The sequence below is a fragment of the Polyodon spathula genome, chromosome 29 (assembly GCF_017654505.1).
Source record: "Polyodon spathula isolate WHYD16114869_AA chromosome 29, ASM1765450v1, whole genome shotgun sequence".
NCBI classification, from domain to species: Eukaryota; Metazoa; Chordata; class Actinopteri; order Acipenseriformes; family Polyodontidae; genus Polyodon; species Polyodon spathula.
In genome coordinates this window covers 2,725,780-2,751,952 of record NC_054562.1, presented here as the reverse complement: position 1 = coordinate 2,751,952, position 26,173 = coordinate 2,725,780, and the positions used below count along the sequence as shown (strand labels likewise).

The 26,173-nt window shown below is 40.5% G+C and overlaps 1 protein-coding gene across 5 annotated transcripts; it reads right to left on the bottom strand.

Annotated features, from left to right (window-relative positions):
• Positions 1-2,384: 2,384 nt before the first annotated feature.
• Positions 2,385-24,936, bottom strand: LOC121302388 (voltage-dependent calcium channel gamma-6 subunit-like). 5 transcript variants are annotated; one of them, XM_041232329.1, is made up of 7 exons: positions 18,873-19,069; positions 18,665-18,740; positions 14,927-16,386; positions 10,392-10,466; positions 10,013-10,150; positions 9,196-9,470; positions 2,385-2,471 (listed from the first exon to the last, which is right to left on the bottom strand). In XM_041232329.1, exons 3-6 carry the CDS (start codon positions 15,282-15,284, stop codon positions 9,250-9,252), a joined length of 792 nt encoding a protein of 263 aa, XP_041088263.1. In that variant the 5' UTR covers positions 15,285-16,386; positions 18,665-18,740; positions 18,873-19,069; the 3' UTR covers positions 2,385-2,471; positions 9,196-9,249. The 5 variants fall into 5 exon arrangements, with proteins under 5 accessions (XP_041088263.1, XP_041088262.1, XP_041088260.1 ...); XM_041232328.1 differs by lacking the exons at positions 18,665-18,740; positions 18,873-19,069 and adding an exon at positions 24,735-24,936; XM_041232326.1 differs by lacking the exon at positions 18,665-18,740.
• Positions 24,937-26,173: the final 1,237 nt, after the last annotated feature.

The window sequence follows — 26,173 nt, the reverse complement described above, 5'->3', positions numbered from 1 at the left end:
ATTCAAGCATTCAAAATTCTAAAAGGTATTGACAATGTCGACCCAAGGGACTTTTTCAGCCTGAAAAAAGAAACAAGGACCAGGGGTCACAAATGGAGTTTAGACAAAGGGGCATTCAGAACAGAAAATTGGAAGCACTTTTTTACACAGAGAATTGTGAGGGTCTGGAATCAACTCCCCAGTAATGTTGTTGAAGCTGACACCCTGGGATCCTTCAAGAAGCTGCTTGATGAGATTTTGGGATCAATAAGCTACTAACAACCAAACGAGCAAGATGGGCCGAATGGCCTCCTCTCGTTTGTAAACTTTCTTATGTTCTTATGTTCTTAATAGCGATTTTCTATACTTTTTATGCATAAGCAATTAGGAAATAACACTTACTACCCAGGAACAAAAATTGTGTCACATAGTGTAATGGTTCCACTCTGGTGAATGTGCTGTAGTTCAGACATGATTCTGAGAGCTCTATGGAGGCCACAGGGTTTACTTTAAACTTTTTAAAAAGGCTCCAGGATGTGAGTGAAACAGGATATGATACAAAGTGAACTAGAAGAGGAAGAGGATTAGTTCATATAACTCTGATGCTCTTCTCCTGTATCAAGTTGCTTTTTCAAATCTAGATTCACTTATCAAAATGCAAATGTCATACACATCATAATCAATAACACCAATAGCATTATATATATATATACACACACACATTCAAATCCATACGATAATCTATATCATACTTCTAAATATATATGTATATTAAAATCTACAAATGTATGTAAAACTCACACTAGTTCATACTCTAACTAACTAAAAGAAACAAGGACCAGGGGTCACAAATTGAGATTAGACAAAGGGGCATTCAGAACAGAAAATAGGAGGCACTTTTTTACACAGAGAATCGTGAGGGTCTGGAATCAACTCCCCAGTAATGTTGTTGAAGCTGACACCCTGGGATCCTTCAAGAAGCTGCTTGATGAGATTCTGGGATCAATAAGCTACTAACAACCAAACGAGCAAGATGGGCCGAATGGCCTCCTCTCGTTTGTAAACTTTCTTATGTTCTTATGTTCTTATATTATCAATGTAAATCCAGCACTTGGAATAGGACCTTATATAAATCTTTTTAATTTTTTATTTTTGTAGGAAATGATCCTACTCAGGCTTTGTGGTCTTCAAGAGAAGTTGCCCAATATTTTCTGAGGCTGTTCTCACACCGATGCTGGTAACCTGTATAATTCCTCTAGATTGTAAACCAGCATTAGATGATATGTGGACTAAACGGCTCCCGTGTCAGTTTGCACAGTGCTGCAGTCCGTCCCGTCCGCGGAGAGCACAATAGAGTGCTGAACCGAACCCGATCTTGTTTAAAAGCCTGACGGCTGTGTCAGCAGAGAGCAGGAGAGATTGTTGAGTGGTTTAAATGCTGTTTCATGTTGATATTTTTACCCACAGAAACGCTGTTTAGATAACCGTTACTATTAAGGCGTAGTAATAATAATAGATCTGGTAAGGAAGTTGGTCTATGATGTCATAGCCACATGATAAGACAATTATTACTGTATGGTCATGTGATCTTCTTCAGCCAATAGCACTTAATTTATCCAAGCCATTTTATGATAATGGTTCCACTCTGTAGTTCAGACATGATTCTGAGAGCTCTATGGAGGCCACAGGGTTTACTTTAAACTTTTTAAAAAGTCGCCAGGATGTGATGAGTTAAACAGAAATCATATAAAGTGAATCACTAGAAGATGAAGATTATAAGACATAAACAGAGAGACACTTTCAGTTTTGAAAGAGGATACATGTTTTATTTCATAATTCAATCACTTTTCTCACACCAGCAGTGTACAGTCCTGTAATTCCATTTCAGATACACATCACTCCAACAGTAAGACTCAATGAAGCCACGTTATTAAACAAACTGTAAAGGTCACAAATAAATACATTAATAAATGAGCATTCGGTCCACACAAAATCACACTATTTCATTTTTACACAAACCTTTTTTTTCATGCAGGCTCAACCACAACAATACAACCCAACAACTCAAAATGAGTTTAATATATATTATATATATCATATATATATAGATTTTTATTATATATATATATCTATATATATATATATATATATAATATATATATATAAACAATTTTTTTTTTTTTTTTTTTTTTTACAAGAAAAATATATACTAGATGTTAGCCACTGGTGGGATGAAATTCATTGACAAACGTAATGGGACTTAGCTGACAGGACGAGAATCGGACCTGTCGATGTAGTCGATTCGTCACATTGTCTCTCCAAAGTTTCTTCAACCTCGTTGGAGCAAACAGGATATTTTGCTCCTTATTTATAAAACAGACATCTGGTACTAAACTAAGTTCTCAGTTTGCTTGCTTCGCCTTCCTAGGTCACCTCGGCAGTGTCTTCGGGTCGCTGTCTGCCAGCGTGTCAGTCAATAGGGAAAGCAGCAGCTGATTGGTTAATGAAATAAACTGTTCAAGGGGTGTCATTACAGGTCAGATTCAGGGAATGTGAGTTAGGTACAACTTCTGCAAAGCAGGGCTAACTATAAGACTCATTTTACTTGTATCTAACTGTACTTAATTATACTTTTTCTTTTGGTTTGTTTAAATCTTGTAAAGTGCCTTGGGATACTTGCTATGAAAGGTGCTATATAACTAAAATGTTGTTGTTAATCTACCTAAAGCCAATGAAATAATTCCAGTAATACCTTAGCTATAAATGATAAAGTTTTAACACCCTGGTCAGCACTTCTTTAAATGGGGCCAGCGATTAATAAATCTAATGAGAGGTGAGAGAATGGATTTTAAAGATGGTCAGCGCTCCTTTAAAGGGAGGGGGCCAGTGATCATGTTAATTAAGCTAATAAGAGGTGAGAGAATGGATTTTAAAGATGGTCAGCGCTCCTTTAAAGGGAGGGGCCAGTGATCATGTTAATTAAGCTAATAAGAGGTGAGAGAATGGATTTTAAAGATGGTCAGCGCTCCTTTAAAGGGAGGGGCCAGTGATCATGTTAATTAAGCTAATAAGAGGTGAGAGAATGGATTTTAAAGATGGTCAGCGCTCCTTTAAAGGGAGGAGCCAGTGATGTTAATTAAGCTAATAAGAAGTGAGAGAATGGATTTTAAAGATGGTCAGCGCTCCTTTAAAGGGAGGGGGCCAGTGATCATGTTAATTAAGCTAATAAGAGGTGAGAGAATGGATTTTAAAGATAGTTAGCTCTCTTTTAAAAGGGGCAGTGATAATGTTAATAAAGCTAGTGAGAGGTAAGTGCAGTGTATGCTATTTGATTTAAAAAATGTATACAGCTTGACATATTACCATGCCTTCCTGCAAAACTCCTATAGCCCCCAGAGATGTCATTTTTGTCACAGTTCAAGCCATTCTAATTTCGGTTGATAAAAAGAGGAGGTGAAAAAGTGCACACTGTGTAGGCTTGCTGTGATTGACAATAATCTTGAACAAGCCCTCAAATACTCAGGTCAGTGTGCACTATCTACGTGACCCAGCCAAAAGAAGACTACAGCTCCCAGCATGCCTTGCACCAGTAACAACAGTGAGCAGTTCAGCTAGCTTCAGTTCATAAAGGTTTGTACTCAACTAGAAACAGATGCAGACTATAAACTACAGCTCCCAGCACACCTACACACCAGTACTAACCGCGAGGGGTGATGGGAAATTGTTACAAATTAAATCTTGGTTATAAATCTCCCTCTCGACCCGTGAGGGCGCTGTGTAAAGGGAACAGGGTGCCCCAGACTGGATGGTCTGAAAACTCATTCCAGGCAAAGGTGGAAGTCAGCTACCTAGAAAGGGGGCGGAACCACAGAACACCAAGTCATCGCCCAGGTGATGTGGCAATCGCGGATTGGAGGAAAAACGATCGCACTCACTAACCAAGGGGGTGTGGCTGAAGGTACAAAAGAGGATGCGGCTGAGTGAACTGCTCCTTTTGTTATGGTTGCAAGAAAACCGCTGAAGGACTGTGACATAACCGTGAGTGTTTAGTGTTTGTTTTGTCGTACTAATTGAAAACGTTTGTTCTTGTTAGATGGCTAACACGTACTGACAGCTTTTGCTAGGCCAGCATGACACTTCTGTTCATTAATAACTTGTATTTTACCACTCGCAAGTCAGCACTCAATCTGGACTGGTGACCGTGTTTGTGTTCATACTGTGTTGATTATTTGAGGGCTGAACCCTGAGGTTTCACTGTGCACTACACATTGCCAGAGATTATTATTTACCGACACCAAACGACCCGGATTATAAAACAAATAAAGGATTGTTTGGACCATGAACTCTGCCATCTGTTTAAGCATTGCATCACATCTACACCTGCACACTGCAAACCACTTTGCACCAGAAATGCAGTTAATTTCCCAGTGTAAATATGAACACATTTATACGGACGAGAAAAAAAAAAAACCTCTTGCCTATCTAGAGAACTACAGTTCCCAGCACCCATTATTGCTGGAGCAAATGCATACTGGGATCTGTAGATTTTATTCTGATTCTTCATGCCTAATCATTTTAGCAATACTCAAGAACATAAGAAAGTTTACAAACGAGAGGAGGCCATTCGGCCCATCTTGCTCGTTTGGTTGTTAGTAGCTTATTGATCCTCGAATCTCATCAAGCAGCTTCTTGAAGGATCCCAGGGTGTCGGCTTCAACAACATTACAGATATATAAAAGTTCTCTGTGTAAAAAAGTGCCTCCTATTTTCTGTTCTGAATGTCCCTTTGCTAATCTCCATTTGTGACCCCTGGTCCTTGTTTCTTTTTTCAAGTTGAAAAAGTCCCTTGGGTCGACGTTGTCAATACCTTTTAGAATTTTGAATGCTTGAATTAGGTCACCACGTAGTCTTCTTTTTTCAAGACTGAACAGGTTCAACTCTTTTAGCCTGTCTGCATATGACATGCCTTTCAAACCCGGAATAATTCTGGCTCTTTGCACTCTTTCTAGAGAAGCAATATCCTTTTTGTAGCGAGGTGACCAGAACTGAACACAATATTCAAGATGAGGTCTTACTAGTGCATTGTACACTTTTAACATTACTTCCCTTGATTTATTCAACACTTTTCACAATGTATCCGAGCATCTTGTTAGCCTTTTTTATAGCTTCCCCACATTGTCTAGATGAAGACATTTCTGAGTCAACAAAAACTCCTAGGTCTTTTTCATAGATTCCTTCTCCAATTTCAGTATCTCCCATATGATATTCATAATGCACATTTTTATTTCCTGCGTGCAGTACCTTACACTTTTCCTATTAAATGTCATTTGCCATGTGTCTGCCCAGTTCTGAATCTTGTCTCGATCATTTTGAATGACCTTTGCTGCTGCAACAGTGTTTGCCACTCCTCCCATTTTTGTGTCGTCTGAAAATTTAACAAGTTTGCTTACTATACCAGAATCTAAATCATTAATGTAGATTAGGAATAGCAGAGGACCTAATACTGATCTCTGTGGTACACCGCTGGTTACCACACTCCATTCTGAGGTTTCTCCTCTAATCAGTACTTTCTATTTTCTACATGTTAACCACTCCCTAATCCATGTACATGTGTTTCCTTGAAACCCTACTGCGTTCAGTTTGAGAATTAATCTTTTGTGCGGGACTTTGTCAAAAGCTTTCTGGAAATCTAAATAAACCATGTCATATGCGTCATTATTCACTTGCTTGCATGAAGAAGTACAGCTGCCATCACCCCGCACTGTGTTCATCCTGATTCTGTCTCCAGCAGTTTAACAACTTCACCATCTGCATAACAACGTATTCATATCTGTCTCTTTTGCTGTTCAGCAAGTACATTAACTCATATAAATCACAAAGAAACGCTCAATTTGGGATCCGTCCACAAAGTGATTTGTTTTTTGTTGATAAACAAGTCTTTAAAATCTTAAAAGGAGCTGACAACCCCTATAGCTGATAGTTCAAGCACAGAAACCAGGACCAGAGGAACACAGTGTGGAAATGAACTGAGGCGACACAGAAGGAATGAGACACTTCTTCACACAGAGTGGCGAGGGGATGGGACGGGTTACCTAGTCTTGTTGATGCTGAACCACTGGGATCACTTCTGACCTGACTTGTCAAAAGTTTTAGGATCAATCACTGCCAGGAACCAGGAGAGCAATGACAGGCTGAACGGCCTCCTCTCATTCGTCTCTCCCCCTCTCTTTTACACGTTTAAACAGGTGTCACCCAATCCTTGGCAGTTAGCCAGTAAAAACAGACACTGCTAATTTAAGCCCAAAGTCTTGGCATAGCTCAGGCAGAGCCTTATTAAACCAGCAATACAGTTACCGACTCTCCCTCTCTCCCTCTCTCTCTCTCTCAACCTCCCCAAGTGAAATCTGAACTATTCCACCCCCCTCCCCCAAAGAAGTATTTTTATAGACCACCCCCTGCCTCCCTCCCCCTATCTCAGTCTGTCTGTCTATTAAACCATTTAGCTTCTCTATAATGAGCAGAACAATTAGAATGCTTTATTTTGTATTGATCTGTGTGTGTGTGTTTGTGTGTGTCTTTTTGTCTGTCTCCTCACTAAACTAATAGCAGTGTCCAGCCAACTCCCCTCTCTCTGTCTCTTACGGCACAGCTTGTAGATACATTACTTTTTTGTTGCAGTCCAACTGCTGTTACTTTTGACAGGCCTGTTTTGTGGGCTGGGAGTCTGTGTCTCTATTTCTGCTCATTTGGGAAGATTAAATTCAAGCTTTCCAACACACACTTAGATTGGGTTACAAGAGAGAGGGGAGAGAGAGAGAAGAGAGAGAGCAGATATAAGAGGGAAGATGATGAGAGAAGAGCGAGAGCAGGGCGGTATTTCTTTAAACTTACACCTATATATATTATATATAGCGGCTTGCAAAAGTATTCAGACCCCTGACCAATTCTCTCATATTACTGAATTACAAATGGTACATTGAAATTTCGTTCTGTTTGATATTTTATTTTTAAACACTGAAACTCAGAATCAATTATTGTAAGGTGACATTGGTTTCATGTTGGGAAATATTTTTAAGAAAAATAAAAAACTGAAACATCTTGCTTGCATAAGTATTCAACCCCTGTGCTGTGGAAGCTCCCAGTTTGAACCGATGAAAGAAATTGCCCTAACGAGGACACAATTACCTTACCCTTGGCCTCTGAACCATTAAAGTTGCCGTCACATTTTTTGGATAAAAACCCCATTGTTGAAGGATCATTGGTAAGGCTGTGAATCTGAAGGAAAATGAAGACCAAAGAGCATTCTACAGAAGTTAGAGATAAAGTAATACAAATGCATAGATTAGGGAAAGGGTACAAAATAATATCCAAGTGTTTGGATATCCCAGTGAGCACAGTTGGAAATCATAAATCAGGAAGTGGTGGCTGCATCACACCACCCAGGCACTGCCAAGAAAAGGCCGTCCCTCAAAACTCAGCGCTCAAACAAGAAGGAGACTTGTGCAAGAAGCCACAGAGAGGCCAACAATCACTTTGAAGGAGCTACAGAGTTCAGTGGCTGGGAGTGGAGTAATGGTGCACCAGTCAACCATATCAAGAGCTCTGCATAACACTGGCCTGTATGGGAGGGTGGCAAGAAAGAAGCCGTTACTCAAAAAGTACCATCTGAAAGCACGTCTGGAGTTTGCCAGAAAGCATAAGAGTGACCCAGCTGCGATGTGGGAAAAGGTTTTGTGGTCAGATGAGACCAAGATAGAGCTTTTTGGCCAAAACTCAAAGCGCTATGTGTGGCTCAAACCTAACACTGCCCATGCCTCAAGACACACCATCCCTACAGTGAAGTATGGTGGTGGCAGCATCATGCTGTGGGGATGCTTCTCATCAGCAGGGACTGGGCATCTTGTTACAATTGAAGGAAGAATGGATGGAGCAAAATACAGGGAAATACTGCAAGAGAATCTACTTCAATCCGCTAAAAAACTGAAGCTTGGGAGGAAATTCACCTTTCAGCAGGACAATGATCCCAAACACAAGGCCAAAGCAACACTGGAGTGGTTCAAGAACAAAAAGGTGAATGTCCTACAGTGGTCCAGTCAAAGTCCTGATCTCAATCCCATTGAGAATCTGTGGCACTATTTGAAAATTGCGGTCCTCAAGCGTCGTCCAACCTGAACAACCCGGAGCAAATCTGCCAAGAAGAATGGGCCAAAATCACTCCCACACTGTGTGCAAAGCTGGTACATACTTACCCCAAAAGACTTAAAGCTGTTATTGCAGCGAAAGGTGGCTCTACCAAATATTAAGGTGTGGGGGTTGAATACTTATGCAAGCAAGATATTTCAGTTTTTAATTTTTCTTAAAAATATTTCCCAACATAAAACCAATGTCACCTTACAATAATTGCTTTTGAGTTTAAGTGTTTTAAAATATTGAACAGAACGAAATTTCAATGTACCATTTGTAATTCAGTAATATGAGAGAATTGGTCAGGGGTCTGAATACTTTTGCAAGCCACTGTGTGTGTAGATTATATATATATATATATAGCCATCATATACACACAGAGATAGATAGAGACAGATAGATATATAGACAGAGAGATACCGCTGCAGATGTTTCTCCCGCTGATTCTCGCACACAGAGAACTCATACAGAAAAAAGCAGAATTCCTGGCATGTCCCAAAGCTAATATTCCCTGAGCTCAATTCCAGATGTTGAAAAAATCCAGAGATTCCTTTTCTAGAACCTGAATTCCAGAGCCCAGGTTGTAGTAACATTTCCAGTTTCATTTTCTTCCTCAATTCTTGATCTTGTTAGATGTCCGCATGAAAATAACTGCAACTTACTTCAAAGCAGCAAAGCTGCACTTCCTTCCAGTTAAAAGTTAATTTCAAGTCAAAATCCGAAGGGTCAAGGAGCGAATTATAACTTGGTTTCCAGAAAAACTAAAAATTAAAATTCACCGTTTTTAAATCCATCCACTTACCTCTTATTAGCTTTATTAACATAAAGAATCCATGGTATGCAAGGTCTAATATATATATAATAAAGTTTACAAACGAGAGGAGGCCATTCGGCCCATCTTGCTCGTTTGGATGTTAGTAGCTTATTGATCCCAGAATCTCATCAAGCAGCTTCTTGAAGGATCCCAGGCTGTCAGCTTCAACAACATTACAGATATATAAAAGTTTAAGTACCCTTTCACAGCCTCCTTACTTCAATATCTAATTGCTTTTCCTTGGCAGTCACTCATATCTCACAATTCATCTCTTAGGTCTCTGGTCTGTCTTTGTTGAGGCACTTGTCCCAGGGGCTTGTGGGTAAGGAGAGGATGACGAAGCACACACCCCCGAAAATGAGGACCGCCCCGGCCGCCCCCACACAGGCGACAGACCAGGAGAACTCGTGATGGAGCGGGACAGTGTGATCAGAGGAGAGGAGAGCGTAGACTGACTGTCTGAACACCTCAAGAGAGATGAGGACCAGCACACCTGAGACAAGAAGAGTAGAGAGAGAGGGAGAGGAGAAAGAGAGCAATGAGGAGAGTGCAACAGAGAGAGGAGAGGAGAGAAGAGTAGAGAGGGAGGGAGAGGAGAGAGAGAGCAATGAGGACAGTGCGATAGAGAGAGGAGAGAAGAGTAGAGAGGGAGGGAGAGGAGAGAGAGAGAGCAATGAGGACAGTGCGATAGAGGAGAGAGAAGAAAAGGAGAGAGGAGAGAGCAATGAGGAGAGTGTGAAAGAAAGGAGAGTGAGGAGAGAAGAGTTGAGAGAGAAGTCAGAGGACAGAAGAGTGGAGAGAGGACAGAGAGCAACAGAGGAGAGAAGAGTGGAGACAGAGAGAGAGAGAGAGAGGAAGGAGCGGGCAAAAGCAGGAATTACTTTCTCAGCATCAGACAATAATGGAAATTACCTGAGTTTAGCAATGTTTCACAGATGGTGAAAAGAGACTTGGGTGACCTTGCAAATAGACAGACAAGCATGCAGACAGACAGACAGACAGACAGACAGGCAGGCGGATGTGTTTCTTGTTTACCTGCCAGGATGAAGAAGAAGGAGGCCGGCTTGAGGAGGAACTCGACCCCTTTACTGAGCGCCATGGTGATGCACATCGAACCCAAGATCATCAGCGCGATACTGAGCAAACACAGCACTGCAGCAGCAATACTGAGCTCTGAGAGAGAGGGAGAGAGAAGAGGGGGTGAGAGTGAGAAGAGAGGGTAAGAGAGGGGGAGGGAGAGAGAAGAGTGGGGGAGAAAGAGAGAGGGGAAGAAGAGAGGGATGTAGGGAGATGGGATAGAGTGAGAGAGGGGCATGTGAGAGAGTGGGTGAGACAGCAAGAGAGAGGGGCTGAGAGGAGATGGGAGGATAAGAGGGGGTGAGAGTGAATATTTTAAATCCATATTTCTGCTTGCCTTTCTTGGTAGTCTTCTGAAATATGACTGCATTTTCTCCTGTTGTGAAGAATCTGAAATAGGTGCAGTTCACCTCTGTGAAAGAAAAAAGAGAGATGAGGCATTATTCAACACCATTAAAACAGTGAAATATCTTCCATTACATCATTTTGAATTATCAAAATTAGTAAAAGACTGGTAGCACAGAGGTATGGTGAAATATTGAAAAAGAAACCAGGATAAATTAATGCATAGTATAACCATGGGAAAAGCATGGGAGGGGCTTCACCATGCAAATCTACTGTGATGAGCTTTCAGAAGAACAGATATCAGACTTGGGATCAATTATAAATACAATTACAGCAGCATTGCTTGCGGAAATTACTGTTCTAGTTCCAATGCTGTGTTGTTCAATTCCGATCACGCTACAGTCATTCCAAATATAATTATAACTTTACTAAACAGCAACAAACAACTCCCCACCTTAACAGGTCTACTCTATTCTAACATGTCAGCAGTAATCGCAGATACAAATACACAAACACACTATCACTTATTTTGTCAAACAAATGGGATCACTAGCAGTGATTGAAAATACAGGAATGACGAATGATCGCTCAGTGAAAAAACGCATGGAAATGTGAATGATTAAGCTTGGAAAGGGGAGTCCTTACAGAGAGCTCACAGCTAGCCATTCACATATCTTTCAATTCAAGTGCAATCAGTGCGGACCGCTGGCCTCTGATCAAGGTTCAGTTCTTCTTGTGTTTGATAAACGCAATTGGATTTGATTTGCTTGAGCTGCTTCTAATATCAAGGGAATAATGCTGCTGTGACAGCGATTGTCATTCTGGTCCTGATGTGCAGTGCATCACATGTTTATCAAATTAGGAAATTCTGAGAAAATAAGAATGAGATAAAAGTGTATTTAAAGTGTTACTGACCAATGACGTGGTATACTTACAATTACAATTACACAGGTGTGCCAATGTTCAGTACAGTTACAATTGCATTAAATAAGAATTACACAATTAGAATTGCAACAGACCCCAGAGCTGGTGTTTATTATCAATATCTAACCCAGCAGCCTGTAATCAGCTGTCCTCTACCCCTCCCTTATAGCTCCTGTTTGGCTGTGCAGAGAGAGGATAGGTGTCTAGGCCAGGAAGCCGTTGCACATTCTTTGCAGATTTGAACTTGCAGACACAGCTGGGCTGTTGAAAGAGAGACATTAGCCTGTATTCAATTCAGAATAACGAAATAATCACAGCTAAGCTGGGGTTTAAAAACTTGGAAGGAGGAGGAGGGGGTTGAGGGGCTTCAACCGAGACTCAATTTTTTGTTTATAGACAACTGTCCAAAAATAGAGCAACATCCAGCCCCATTCCTTACAAAGGGTTTACCACAGTGCATCTGCACTGTCATTTAGCAGCTTTCCCCCCTGCTTTCCCCATGGATATACTCTGCATTTACCAGTTTACCCTGGTTTGTTTTCAATATGCTTTACCATACCTCTCTGAGCTTTGCCATACTTTCGTTGTGCTGTATACACATTGCTGTGCTTTCACTGTGGGACACTTCTAAGGGAATTAACCCAATTCACAATCAGAGCTATCTGTGTGATGAAAAAGCAGATTACCATGATGAATACCAACAGCATGTGCAGAACAGGGGAGAGCAAGAAATAGCAATGAAGAATCTAATGGGAATTGGATGAGTGGTGCTGAAGACCTTTGTTAGGTAAGCGAATGAGGCATCCTGGTACAGTCTATTAAAATGATTTACAGGGTGTCTTGTCTTCAAGGTGTAGAAGTGTGACAGACAGACACCCCCTATATCCCCAGTATCTGATACTCAGTAACTCATGCCAAATAATATTAATACCAAGTTTCATGACAATTTGATAAGCAGTTATCCAGATATATGGAAATGTGTGACGTGTGAGAGACAGATGAGCAGACAGAGAGAAACGCCATATATCCCTCAAGAAGCAAACAAACGTTTCAATGCCTTCATTATCCAGAACTTCAATCAGAAACTCAAAACCAGAAGAAACCAAGGCAGTCAAGTAGCACACAAACATGTATTTGATGTACGGGCTTCAATCATTCTTCAAAGTGTTCCAATAGTTTGTCATTTAACCCTTTATGTAGGTACAGCGTTAGAGCACAACACTACAGCAGATCTCTGTGCAAGGATAGTAATTCTCTGGAATTGTTCGTTCAGGTTTATAAACAGTCTTTTCCACATGTCGTGAAATCTCCTTCAGTCATGACTTTTTAAATTACATTTTTAGAAGTCTGTGTGAACTCTATGGGGTTTGAGAAGCTGCCCTGCCAAAACTTTGGAAAAAAAAAAAAAAAAAAAACAAAAAAAAAAAACAAAACACAAGCATTATAAAATAGATACATGGATAGGAAGCTTAACGTGGTACAATTATATACACACTACAGGACCGCAGGATCGCTCAGGAGTACCCCTCTATTAGAGTAACTACAGGACCGCAGGATCGCTCAGGGGTACCCCTCTATCAGAATAACTACAGGACCGCAGGATCGCTCAGGGGTACCCCTCTATCAGAATAACTACAGGACCGCAGGATCGCTCAGGAGTACCCCTCTATTAGAATAACTACAGCACTGCAGGATCGCTCAGGGGTACCCCTCTATCAGAATAACTACAGGACCGCAGGATCGCTCAGGGGTACCCCTCTATTAGAATAACTACAGCACTGCAGGATCGCTCAGGGGTACCCCTCTATCAGAATAACTACAGGCAGGATCGCTCAGGGGTACCCCTCTATCAGAATAACTACAGCACTGCAGGATCGCTCAGGGGTACCCCTCTATTAGAATAACTACAGGACCGCAGGATCGCTCAGGGGTACCCCTCTATTAGAATAACTACAGGACCGCAGGATCGCTCAGGGGTACCCCTCTATTAGAATAACTACAGGACCGCAGGATCGCTCAGGGGTACCCCTCTATTAGAATAACTACAGGACCGCAGGATCGCTCAGGGGTACCCCTCTATTAGAATAACTACAGGACCGCAGGATCGCTCAGGGGTACCCCTCTATTAGAATAACTACAGGACAGCAGGATCGCTCAGGGGTACCCCTCTATTAGAATAACTACAGGACCGCAGGATCGCTCAGGGGTACCCCTCTATTAGAATAACTACAGGACCGCAGGATCGCTCAGGGTGTATCCTCGATATCAATGGTTTACCAGTGCTGGCTCGTGACAGTCTTGAAGCTGGTACACACTGGCAGCTGTTCTTAATGATGATGATTCCTTAACCACAATACTCCCTCAATCGCACCCTCGTAATGTATCTGTGCGCACCACTGAATCACAGAGAAATGAGAAATGATCACGAGAGGTACTTGTTGTGAACTTTCAAAGTTACTGATGGGGAACCAATTCAATCACTCTGAGTTGTTGATTGTGGTGAACTCTTGTCAATTAGAAAATGATCGAGTGCGAACAGCCAATCAGCTTCCAGATCTAGCAGGCTTCTATTTTGCATAGATACCTGCCGGAACGTTGAAGTGCTTAACTGTGAATTATATTTTAAAATCAATCCGCGCACAAATACCGGCTTGTTCCCTTAACATTCAAATCTACAACTAATCTGATAAAATAAAAAGCTACTGAAACATACTTTCTGACGCTGGTCTAGAGACAAGGGGAATCATGTCTGTGACAGGACACCGTAATGAAGGCTCAATTCACAGCTACTGGACAGCAAATCAACAGGGAAGACACTATTGGTCCACACTTCTGTCGGCTGGATCCAAACAACACCCTCCCTCAAATCCAGCCAGTCAAAACTGCCAACCCTGTTTCAGATCTTTCAGCACCAGCCAATCCACTCCCTGCCTGCTTGAATGACGCCCCGCCTCCAGCAACAAGTTTCGAGTCAGACTCAATACTGCACGGACTACTCAACAATTGTACATGTTCAGATAAATTATAACAAGAAAGAGTAAGACCCCAATAAATAAATATGTTAGCAATAATAATAATAATAATAATAATAATAATAATAATAACAACGTTTTCTCTACGTGTTGTCGTTTTTCTATTCTAATCATGTTAGGGACTATATTCCTCAGCGGAATGTTGCCTGGCGAAATATCACAAATTCAAGGTAAATATAGGTTTTAAAAGAGAAAATAAAGAAATAAATTGTTTCCTAATAGTGTTAGAGCCCTCTCGATGCGGGCTCTACTGTGTGGTAGATGACCTTGACTTTCATTAGTGCCCTCACCTATGGCTCGGGACGCATAACTCCAGTCATGGTCATCTACCTCACAGTAGAGCCGGGATAGACTGGTTCGATCGCTTAAATAATTAGATGATGCCGTCACATTCAGTGAGAAAAAAACAGCTGTAATGGGGTAGGTCTCTGTTTTAAGATTGCACAGAGTTACTGGTACACCTGGTGGTCCCTGCAGGAAACACTGGTACTCGAGATGAACAGGTTGAAAAGCACTGCTCTGTATAAGTGAGCTGCCTGCCTCTTGATAAGTGACACCGAGAGACTCTCACCTCCAGGCAGCTCGGCTGGCCCGCAGCTCTCCCTCTCCGGGTCGATGTCGGACACCAAGAGCAGCTTGAAGCACTTCTTCCAGAGCCCAAAGTGTGCGGCGGGGCAGGTGTGGTTGTTGTAGAGGGATTTGGGGGGGTTGAGCTCCACCCAGAACTCCGTCCCCACAGCGAGCATGGTGAGGGTGACCCCCACGATCGCCACGAAGAACGCCAGCTTCACCTTCCCCTCCTGGCTGTCGCTCCAGCCTGCCCCCCTGGCCCCTCTCTTCACCCCGCCCCTGGCCCCGCCCCTGGCTCCGCCAGCCACGCCACGCAACCCTCCAGAGTCCTCCTCCTGCATGAAGTAGTTGGACCACATCGCCACTTCAACAAAGTTCGCCAACGGGACACAGAGATGGGGGGGCAGAAGATGGGATCCGTGAGGGGGAGAGGGGAAAGGGGGGGTCTGTGAGGGGGAGTGGAAAGGAGGTTTTGTGAGGGAGAGTGGAAAGGAGGGGTCTGTGAGGGGGAGCGGAAAAGAGGTCTGTGGAGGGGGCTGAGGGGGAGCAAGGGTAGTAGAAGAGATTGTGAGGGCAGAAGGGGTAATCTTGAAAAGAGGGATTTGTAACAACTGATCTTAAGCTCTGTTTTTAAAACAGAATAAAAAATATATATAGAAAGTGAACCAAAAAAAATTGATTAAAACAAATTATAAAAACGCATGAAGAAAAGTCAAAACTCGGCTTTAAAACACATTTTACAGCCTAAAAAAAAAAATTGTTGACTTTTTCATGCTTCGAATTTTGCTGTCAAATTTTTGCATTTCAGTCAAAAAAAAAAAATTGACGCATCTACTAATTTTCTAGTGTTGATAAACCAGGAACTTTTATTAATTTAAATAAATATTACATCAACTGGCCTTTGTCTTAATGTTTGAGACACAGTTAAAGATCTAATATACATAATGCCTCCTTTACGTTTTTAAAGTATTCATTCAATCAACCCCCCCTCCTCAAACTTAACTAAAACAATCAGTCTTCCTAAATTAATTCAACTATACTAATCGTCTCCTTGTAATAAAAAGTTACAGATTTACCCACCAACAATTCCGAAAAAAGTGTAAAGGGTTAAAAAAAAAAAAAAAAAAAAAAAAAAAAAAATCCAATTAGAGTTTTTTGTTAAGATGCTCCCAAAAATGTGTTCAACAATATACTGAAGAACTGACTCAAAAAAAAAAAAAAAATCTTCAGTTTCCCAAACAGACAGAAATGTTTTTTGTCCCTTTGTCTCAAATACGTTCAGGAGAACGCTGCGTTTTTTTTTTTTTGGTTTTTTTTTTTAAATAAGTATAACCAGGTTCACTAAATGTCCAACTGTCCCCCTTTGTGGAAATGTGTCTCTCTGAAGTCCAGAAATCTCTCAGGTTCCAAATTTCTCCCACAAAAAAGTTTAGACTTCCATGCCTCTTCCTTTCTGCAGAGCTGAAAATGAAACAAATTGCAAAAAAAATAAAAACATTTTACTATAAAGGACTCATCCCGAGTGGTTCTGAGTTCTGTCGCTCCTCAAATATATGGAGTTAATGTCATTTTAAAATCTGCCTTTACCTAGTTTTGAGCTGCTTTGAGCTTGTCTGGAAAGTCCAAACAGCCCGGTCACTCATTCCAGTGTGACCTTTCAACTCTGCCAGCCCCGCCTACTCTACATCAGTACAGACAGAGAGTAGGAGGGGCTGCGGTCACGCTGTTAATGAAATCTCTGTTTGCAGAAGACATGTTTCAGATCGTGTCACACTTCCTTGGTCACCAGGAGGGTGAAATTACACCCCTTCAACGGCTTCTTTCATTGACCAATCAGCTGCTGCGTCCCCTATTGACTGACATGCAGCCAGAGAGTGACTCGGAAAACACTGCTGCAGTGACCTGGAAGTGCGAGAGCAAGGCATGGAGATTGAGAACTGTGATTGGCAGTTTGGTCTGGGCTCTTTAGTCACGCTCAGTACAAACCGTTAAAATGTGTGTCTCTCACATTGCAGGGATGTTGTCATGAGTTTCACTGGATTTGAGTATGAAATCCCACCTGCACAGGGAAAAGGCGTCTGTTGTAAGTGAAGGCAGCAGCAAGGACTGTGTTTTAGATGTAGGATGAAAGCGGCATTCAAAAAATTGAAAATGCAAAAAACAAAGGAATGTGAAGCAGGAGCGCAGAGGAAAGTTATTGATCGTTTTGCCAAATCTAAAACAGACGAAGACTTAAATATCACTGCCAGGGATCGGCTTTCAAGAGCATGTGAGCTGTGAGCTTGCCTGGACAATGGTTACAACCAGGAAAGAAATGAAAGAAATGCAGAGCTGAGTGCAAATCTAACATCTGTGTAATTCATGATGACAGAATTGCTGTGTGCCTGAAGCTGTCCAGAAGATGTGAAATACAGATCAGTGTATTATGAAAACTTTTTTTTTTTTACATTGTTAAAATTGTATTACTTTCAGCATAAAATATAAAACTATGAACTAAAATCGCACGTCCTTTTGTAAGTGTTACTTTGAAATGTGTAATACTGGAGTTACTCACTGTTGAAATGATCATTGTGTAATAAAATGGTATTTACTTTTCTGTCCAATTGTTGAAGCGGACACCCTGGGATCCTTCAAGAAGCTGCTTGATGAGATTCTGGGATCAATAAGCTGCTAACTAATCTGATACAAGCATTCAAAATTCTGATAGGTATTGACAATGTCGAGCTAAGGGACTTTTTCAACCTGAAAAAAAGAAACAAGGACCAGGGGTCACACATAGAGATTAGATAAAGGGGCATTCAGAACAGAAAATAGGAGGCACTTTTTTACATAGAGAATTGTGAGGGTCTGGAACCAACTCCCCAGTAATGTTGTTGAAGCCGACACCCTGGGATCCTTCAAGAGGCTGCTTGATGAGATTCTGGGGTCAATAAGCTACTAACAACCAAACGAGCAAGATGGGACAGAGCGGGCTCCTCTCGTCTGTAAACTTTCTCGTGACTTACGCATTGACAGCGTATTACACCACGACGTGATATATATCCTTCTTACACGTATTTCTTCTCTCTTCTCGTCTGTATTTATTTATTGCATTTATATAGCGATTTTTATATAAAAGTATCGCACAGCATAAATGAACTGTATCTCCCTGCATGACAGCAACCTTCGTTAATCAACAAGGTATCAGCCCCGCATTCCCGTTCTCTTCAAAGCCGCACTGCCATATTTAGTTAAGATTCGTGGGATTGAGCAAAGGGTCCAAGAGCGACGTAACAGAAATGCTTTAAAAACAATTAAACGTTGTTTAATAATATTGAATAGATAATATTGTAACCGTTAAAACACAGAGGTGTGGTAAAGCATGCAAAACAAATAAACCAACTCTTACAAAGTCTCCCACAAGCTCAGCAAAGCGGAATAAAGCGCAGTGAAAGCATCGGGAGAGAGGGGTCTGGTAAAGCACAGTACAAAGAAAAAAACATGGTAAACTAACTCTTATAAAAGTTTCCCATAGTAAAAACACAGCAGCGTGTAATAAAGCATGGTAAAGCAGGGAGAGGTATGGTCAAACGTATTACAAATCAAACCATGGTAAACTAACCCTTAGGCTATAAATGTTTCCTACAGTAAACGCACAAGCAGTGACCGCACGGTAAGCATTGTAAAGAATATTTTACAATTAGCGAGGGGGGATTTAAGAATTACATTTCATTTAACAAGTAAACACATTAATACATACGTATATAAACAGGAATCCAAGTTCAGCTTTTTTAATCAGGCACCGATGAGGACGCGGGTATGTTAAGGGCACCGCCCTGCAAATGTACGAAACGCGTCTAGTATCAATAAGCGTTTGTGTTTTATTATAACTCTCATATTGTACGAGTATTTAGATATACAAAGCTGCAACTTAGATACAGTATTTTTTTTTTAATCATTGTACTCACCTGAATTCTTCAGATTTTTTTCACCCAAGTTTAGTTGTTATTGTTTTTTGTTTAACTTCCTAAGTTCCCAAAAGTCGTTCCAAACTAATTTCAATGTAGTTTACAACGAGCCGCGCCGAAGAAGCGGTAGAGAGAAGAGCCAGACACCCCCTCACAGAAGCATGTGGCACCTGTTAAGAGAATCAGTTTCTATCTGCTGCCAGCTATAAGATAGGCGGAGAGGGGGGAGGAGAGAGAGGGAGTGGAATTCGGTGAGAAACAGGGAGAGAGGGCGCCCGTCGCTCTGTACATTAAATTTAGACGCACTAATTTGGGCGATAATGTTTTGGCTGCTACATTCATTTTTAATTTTAATGAGAGAGCGGGGAATTGATGAGGGTGTGTTTCCCTACTAAAATAAACATCCATTATAAGTATTTCTCAATATCTTCAATGTAAATCCAGTGACAAACGTTTTGACTGAAATTATTTCTGTGTCTACAATGTAATGAAAGACTTAACGTCGAAAAGTGTATGCTGTTGTCTAATGTCCGGCCTTAAGGCAGGCGAGCGTGGCGGCCGCCTAGCACCCCTACCCTTTAGGGGGCCCCGCGCTCAGCAGGACTATCATTAAATTCAATGTTCCATGAGATTTAATGCGCTCTTTACCTGTGCGCAAAACGCCAAGGTGCGCAAATTTGGGTTACCACATATAGCGCCAGCAACATTAGATTCTGGCGCCAGGAGATATATTAAAAATATATTTTTTTTTATTACTTAGCAACCATACATGATTATAGTTTCTCATTGGGTCTACTCACATGACTCCCCCCCCCATCCACACGCACAGGAGAGAAGGTTCGTGTCGTGTGGGAAAGTGATAGCAAGCACGTCACAGCGCACTTTTACACAGTTATCAATCAAATCTTTGTCAAAAAGATATGTTGGCAACAGCAGACTTAATAACAGGTAACAATACTGACGCATTCTAAACATGAAGACACAAGCCCGGTAGCATCTCCTGCAGGAGCCGGTGTTACAGGCTAACCTCACCCCACGATTAACCTTGTTGTTACGTTAATTAAATTAAGATTTATTATTGTTATTGCTTTAATTTAATTTAATTGGTCTCCTTAATTTTAGTCAAGGAGTGAGATTCACGTTTATATGTGTGTGTTATTTTTTCTATTGACAGTTACGTTTAAAATGTTATATTTTAATGAGTAACACACACATACACACACACACATACACACACACATATATATATACACATATATATATATATATAATATATATATATATATATAGTGTGGTGTGTGTATAATTACATGTGATAGATATGTAACACCACCACAAATGTGTGTACAGTATTCAACTTTTTCAATTTGAATTTGATATTCCTTTTATATCCTCTAATGAACTGAAGCGTGCTTTCCCGTTATTTAGGAATTATATAATTTGTGCACAGCTAATTTTATACAAGTCCTTTAAACTGAGGTGTTACTCATAAGGAAATAAAATGCAGTAAAAGATGTCTTCTACACAGCGTTCTTTACTAGAGTTTTCAAACTCTTGTCAAAAAGCCGCAGAGACGGCTTTGTAAGCACACTCGTCAGAAACGTATTGTTACATGGTCATCTTACAATTAAAGAAATTGATCCACTCCATTTTTCAATTAGAATAAAAATTTTATATCTTGAGGATTATAAATTTTGTAAAAAACATGAGTTGGGATATATATTAACATATATAATATATATAGATATATCATTATATATATATATATATATATATAATATATATATATCTATAATATAGATATATATATATATATATATATTAAATACATATATATATATATATATATATATATATATATATATATATATATATATATATATATACAGTGCCTTGCAAAAGTATTCAGACCCCTGACCAATTCTCTCATATTACTGAATTACAAATGGTACATTGAAATTTCGTTCTGTTCAATTTTATTTTAAAACACTTAAACTCAAAAGCAATTATTGTAAGGTGACATTGGTTTTATGTTGGGAAATGTTAAAAAAAAATAATAAAAAACTGAAATATCTTGCTTGCATAAGTATTCAACCCCCACACATTAATATTTGGTAGAGCCACCTTTCACTGCAATAACAGCTTTAAGTCTTTTGGGGTAAGTATGTACCAGCTTTGCACACAGTGTGGGAGTGATTTTGGCCCATACTTCTTAGCAGATTTGCTCCAGGTTGTTCAGGTTGGTTGGACGACGCTTGAGGACCGCAATTTTCAAATAGTGCCACAGATTCTCAATGGGATTGAGATCAGGACTTTGACTGGGCCACTGTAGGACATTCACCCTTTTGTTCTTGAGCCATTCCAATGTTGCTTTGGCCTTGTGTTTGGGATCATTGTCCTGCTGAAAGGTGAATTTCCTCCCAAGCTTCAGTTTTTTAGCAGACTGAAGCAGATTCTCTTGCAGTATTTTCCTGTATTTTGCTCCATCCATTCTTCCTTCAATTGTAACAAGATGCCCAGTCCCTGCTGATGAGAAGCATCCCCACAGCATGATGCTGCCACCACCATACTTCACTGTAGGGATGGTGTATCTTGAGGCATGGGCAGTGTTAGGTTTGCGCCAAAAATAGCTCTATCTTGGTCTCATTACAAACCGCTAACCAAGATCATGCAGCAGTCTCTTGACACAGGGGTGGTACCGACAGACTGGAAAATTGCAAACGTAATACCGATCCACAAAAAGGGAAACAAAACTGAACCAGGTAACTACAGACCAGTAAGCCTGACTTCTATTATATGCAAACTTATGGAAACTATAATAAGATCCAAAATGGAAAATTACCTATATGGTAACAGTATCCTGGGAGACAGTCAACATGGTTTTAGGAAAGGGAGATCGTGCCTAACTAACTTGCTTGATTTTTTTGAGGATGCAACATCGATAATGGATAATTGCAAAGCATATGACATGGTTTATTTAGATTTCCAGAAAGCTTTTGACAAAGTCCCGCACAAAAGATTAATTCTCAAACTGAACGCAGTTGGGATTCAAGGAAACACATGTACATGGATTAGGGAGTGGTTAACATGTAGAAAACAGAAAGTACTGATTAGAGGAAAAACCTCAGAATGGAGTGTGGTAACCAGCGGTGTACCACAGGGATCAGTATTAGGTCCTCTGCTATTCCTAATCTACATTAATGATTTAGATTCTGGTATAGTAAGCAAACTTGTTAAATTTGCAGACGACACAAAAGTAGGAGGAGTGGCAAACACTGTTGCAGCAGCAAAGGTCATTCAAAATGATCTAGACAAGATTCAGAACTGGGCAGATACATGGCAAATGACATTTAATAGAGAAAAGTGTAAGGTACTGCACGCAGGAAATAAAAATGTACATTATAAATATCATATGGGAGATACTGAAATTGGAGAAGGAATCTATGAAAAAGACCTAGGAGTTTTTGTTGACTCAGAAATGTCTTCATCTAGGCAATGTGGGGAAGCTATAAAAAAGGCTAACAAGATACTCGGATACATTGTGAAAAGTGTTGAATTTAAATCAAGGGAAGTAATGTTAAAACTGTACAATGCACTTGTAAGACCTCATCTTGAATATTGTGTGCAGTTCTGGTCACCTCGATATAAAAAAGATATTGCTGCTCTAGAAAGAGTGCAAAGAAGAGCGACCAGAATTATTCCGGGCTTAAAAGGCATGTCATATGCAGACAGGCTAAAAAAATTGAATCTGTTCAGTCTTGAACAAAGAAGACTACGTGGCGACCTAATTCAAGCATTCAAAATTCTAAAAGGTATTGACAGTGTCGACGCAAGGGACTTTTTCAGCCTGAAAAAAGAAACAAGGACCAGGGGTCACAAATGGAGATTAGATAAAGGGGCATTCAGAACAGAAAATAGGAGACACTTTTTTACACAGAGAATTGTGAGGGTCTGGAATCAACTCCCCAGTAATGTTGTTGAAGCTGACACCCTGGGATCCTTCAAGAAGCTGCTTGATGAGATTTTGGGATCAATAAGCTACTAACAACCAAACGAGCAAGATGGGCCGAATGGCCTCCTCTCGTTTGTAAACTTTCTTATGTTCTTATGTTCTTATGTTCTTATCTGACCACAAAACCTTTTCCCACATCGCAGCTGGGTCACTCTCATGCTTTCTGGCAAACTCCAGATGTGCTTTCAGATGGTACTTTTTGAGTAACGGCTTCTTTCTTGCCACCCTCCCATACAGGCCAGTGTTATGAAGAGCTCTTGATATGGTTGACTGGTGCACCATTACTCCACTCCCAGCCACTGAACTCTGTAGCTCCTTCAAAGTGATTGTTGGCCTCTCTGTGGCTTCTCTTCTTGTTTGAGCGCTGAGTTTTGAGGGACGGCCTTTTCTGGGCAGTGCCTGGGTGGTGTGATGCAGCTTCCACTTCTTGATTATTGATCCAACTGTGCTCACTGGGATATCCAAACACTTGGATATTATTTTGTACCCTTTCCCTAATCTATGCATTTGTATTACTTTATCTCTAACTTCTGTAGAATGCTCTTTGGTCTTCATTTTCCTTCAGATTCACAGCCTTACCAATATCCTTCAACAATGGGGTTTTTATCCAAAAAATGTGACCGCAACTTTAATGGTTCACAGGTGGAGGCCAATGGTAAGGTAATTGTGTCCTCGTTAGGGCAATTTCTTTCATCGGTGCAAACTGGGAGCTTCCACAGCACAGGGGTTGAATACTTATGCAAGCAAGATATTTCTGTTTTTTATTTTTCTTAAAAATATTTCCCAACATAAAACCAATGTCACCTTACAATAATTGATTCTGAGTTTCAGTGTTTAAAAATAAAATATCAAACAGAACGAAATTTCAATGTACCATTTGTAATTCGTTAATATGAGAGAATTGGTCAGGGGTCTGAATACTTTTGCAAGGCACTGTATGTGTGTGTGTGTGTGTGTGTGTGTGTGTGTGTGTGTGTGTGTGTGTGTATATATATATATATATATATATATATATATATATATATATATATATATATATATATACATAGACACACACGCACAACACGCACACTGCTGTGTAAACACAGACGTATTTTGAAGAAGGAATCTATGAAAAAGATCTAGGAGCTGTTGACTCCGAAATGTCTTCATAGACAATGTAGATTCAAGCATTCAAAATGCTAAAAGGTATTGACAGTGTCGACCTAAGGGATTTTTTCAACCTGAAAAAAGAAACAAGGGCCAGGGGTCACAAATTGAGATTAGACAAAGGGGCATTCAGAACAGAAAATAGGAGGCACTTTTTTACACAGAGAATCGTGAGGGTCTGGAATCAACTCCCCAGTAATGTTGTTGAAGCCGACACCCTGGGATCCTTCAAGAAGCTGCTTGATGAGATTCTGGGATCAATAAGCTACTAACAACCAAACGAGCAATGCATCCTCGGATACATTATGAGCTTCAACAATTTACTCAAAGCCTCCATTAGTGTTTTCTACTATTATAACAACCTTGACTATTATAACACACTGAGTGAAATCGCTCGCATCACTCGATTTTCAAGGTGTGGAACCGAAGCATAATCAACAAGTGCAGAGAAGCATCATCTGTGATTGACACACCAGGACTGGAAAGCACAGAAAGCTGTCTAACAAGGATGAGCGAGACTTGAAGATAATATCCTTAACACTAGAGCTACCGGGCGTATTGCAGACCTGGAACTACCGCAGCGCTCTTTCTCACGTTATATCAAATGCGTATAAAACTACCGCAGCGCCGCACGAAACTGTTCTGTGTGAAATGCAGTCAAAACAGCGGGTTTATTTTAACATATCAAACACAGTGCTTACCTTTAACTCCGATTTGCTCACTTGTATTTTCTCGTCATTTCTTTGTAAATCGGACGTTTTGTTGTTATTGTTTGTTTTCCTTCAGGATATTGTCTGTGACACACGAGCACTTCTGATTGCAACCGCTGGGCTGGAAAACAGAGAGGTCTTAGCAGCTCAGAGACCGCATGCAGCGGGAGCATACGACACTGTGAAGCAATAGAGAATAGTGCCCGAGATTTGTTTGTTTGACTGTTTTATACAAATGCTTTCTGCTTACCCTTTTATTTTGTGCCTGAGTACGACTCTGTTAGCTAATAGCTGGTTTAGTACACTATTTAAAAAAAATATAAAAGTTCTCAATATAATCACGCCTAGACTTGCTGTGCAGTCCTGCATTGTATTAGTCTATTCATTTTAACAAGAAAACAAGTATTTTTACATAGAAAATCAGTATTTTTACAGCTGTTAATAAATCAGTCAGGGCTGAAAATGTCTCCTGTAGCTATTCAAAACAAGCGGAAAGCTCTCAAGTTATGCAGCATTAAGCCAAACCCATTGTTTTTACTATGACAGTCAAAGCTGTAGTTCTCGGTTCCCACAGGCAGACGCCTCACACAGGGCGAGGCGGGCTTGAACCCGGGACCTCTCGCTGAACGAAACAGCCGGCCTATATCGGGCTTATGTCTTCGTATATGTGATTACATCACCTACCAACCCTGCTGCTGCCTTCCCCCCTTCACGCTACAGTATTATATCTCCATACGTTTCTGCAACCCAAGGTCTATTGATGGTTTGAGATGTTATATATATATATATATATATATATATATATATATATATATATATATATATATATATATATATATATATATATATTAGGAAAAGTCAAAAAAGCACAGGCAGCCTAGCTGCCAAATCAGTGGAGAAAAATGCATGTAAAAAAAGAATAGAAAGAAGACAAGTGTTGAATTGGGAACAGAGCTGGCAGAAGCCACAGGAGTCGTTGTCCATCCATCAACAGTCCAAAGCACCTTTGACCATCGTTCCACAGTCCAATTTCTGTGCTGTTGTGCATATTTCAGCCTTTTAGTCTTGTTCCCCTTTAACAGAGGTATTCCTACTGCAACACATCTTTTAAGTCCTGATTTCAAGAGTGACCTTCGTACTGTTGATTTGATGGACAACGACACCTGTGCCTTCTGCCAGCTCTGTTCCCAATTCAACACTTGTCTTCTTTCTATTCTTTAAGGATATTATCTTCAAGTCTCGCTCATCCTTGTTAGACAGCTTGTTGGGTCTTCCAGTCCTGGGTTTGTCAATTACTGATGATGTTTCTCTGTACTTGTTGGTTATGCTTCGGTTCCACACCTTGAAAATCAAGTGATGCGAGCGATTTCACTCAATGTGTTTCCTTCTATGAAATTCAAGGTTGTTATAATAGTAGAAAACACCAGTGG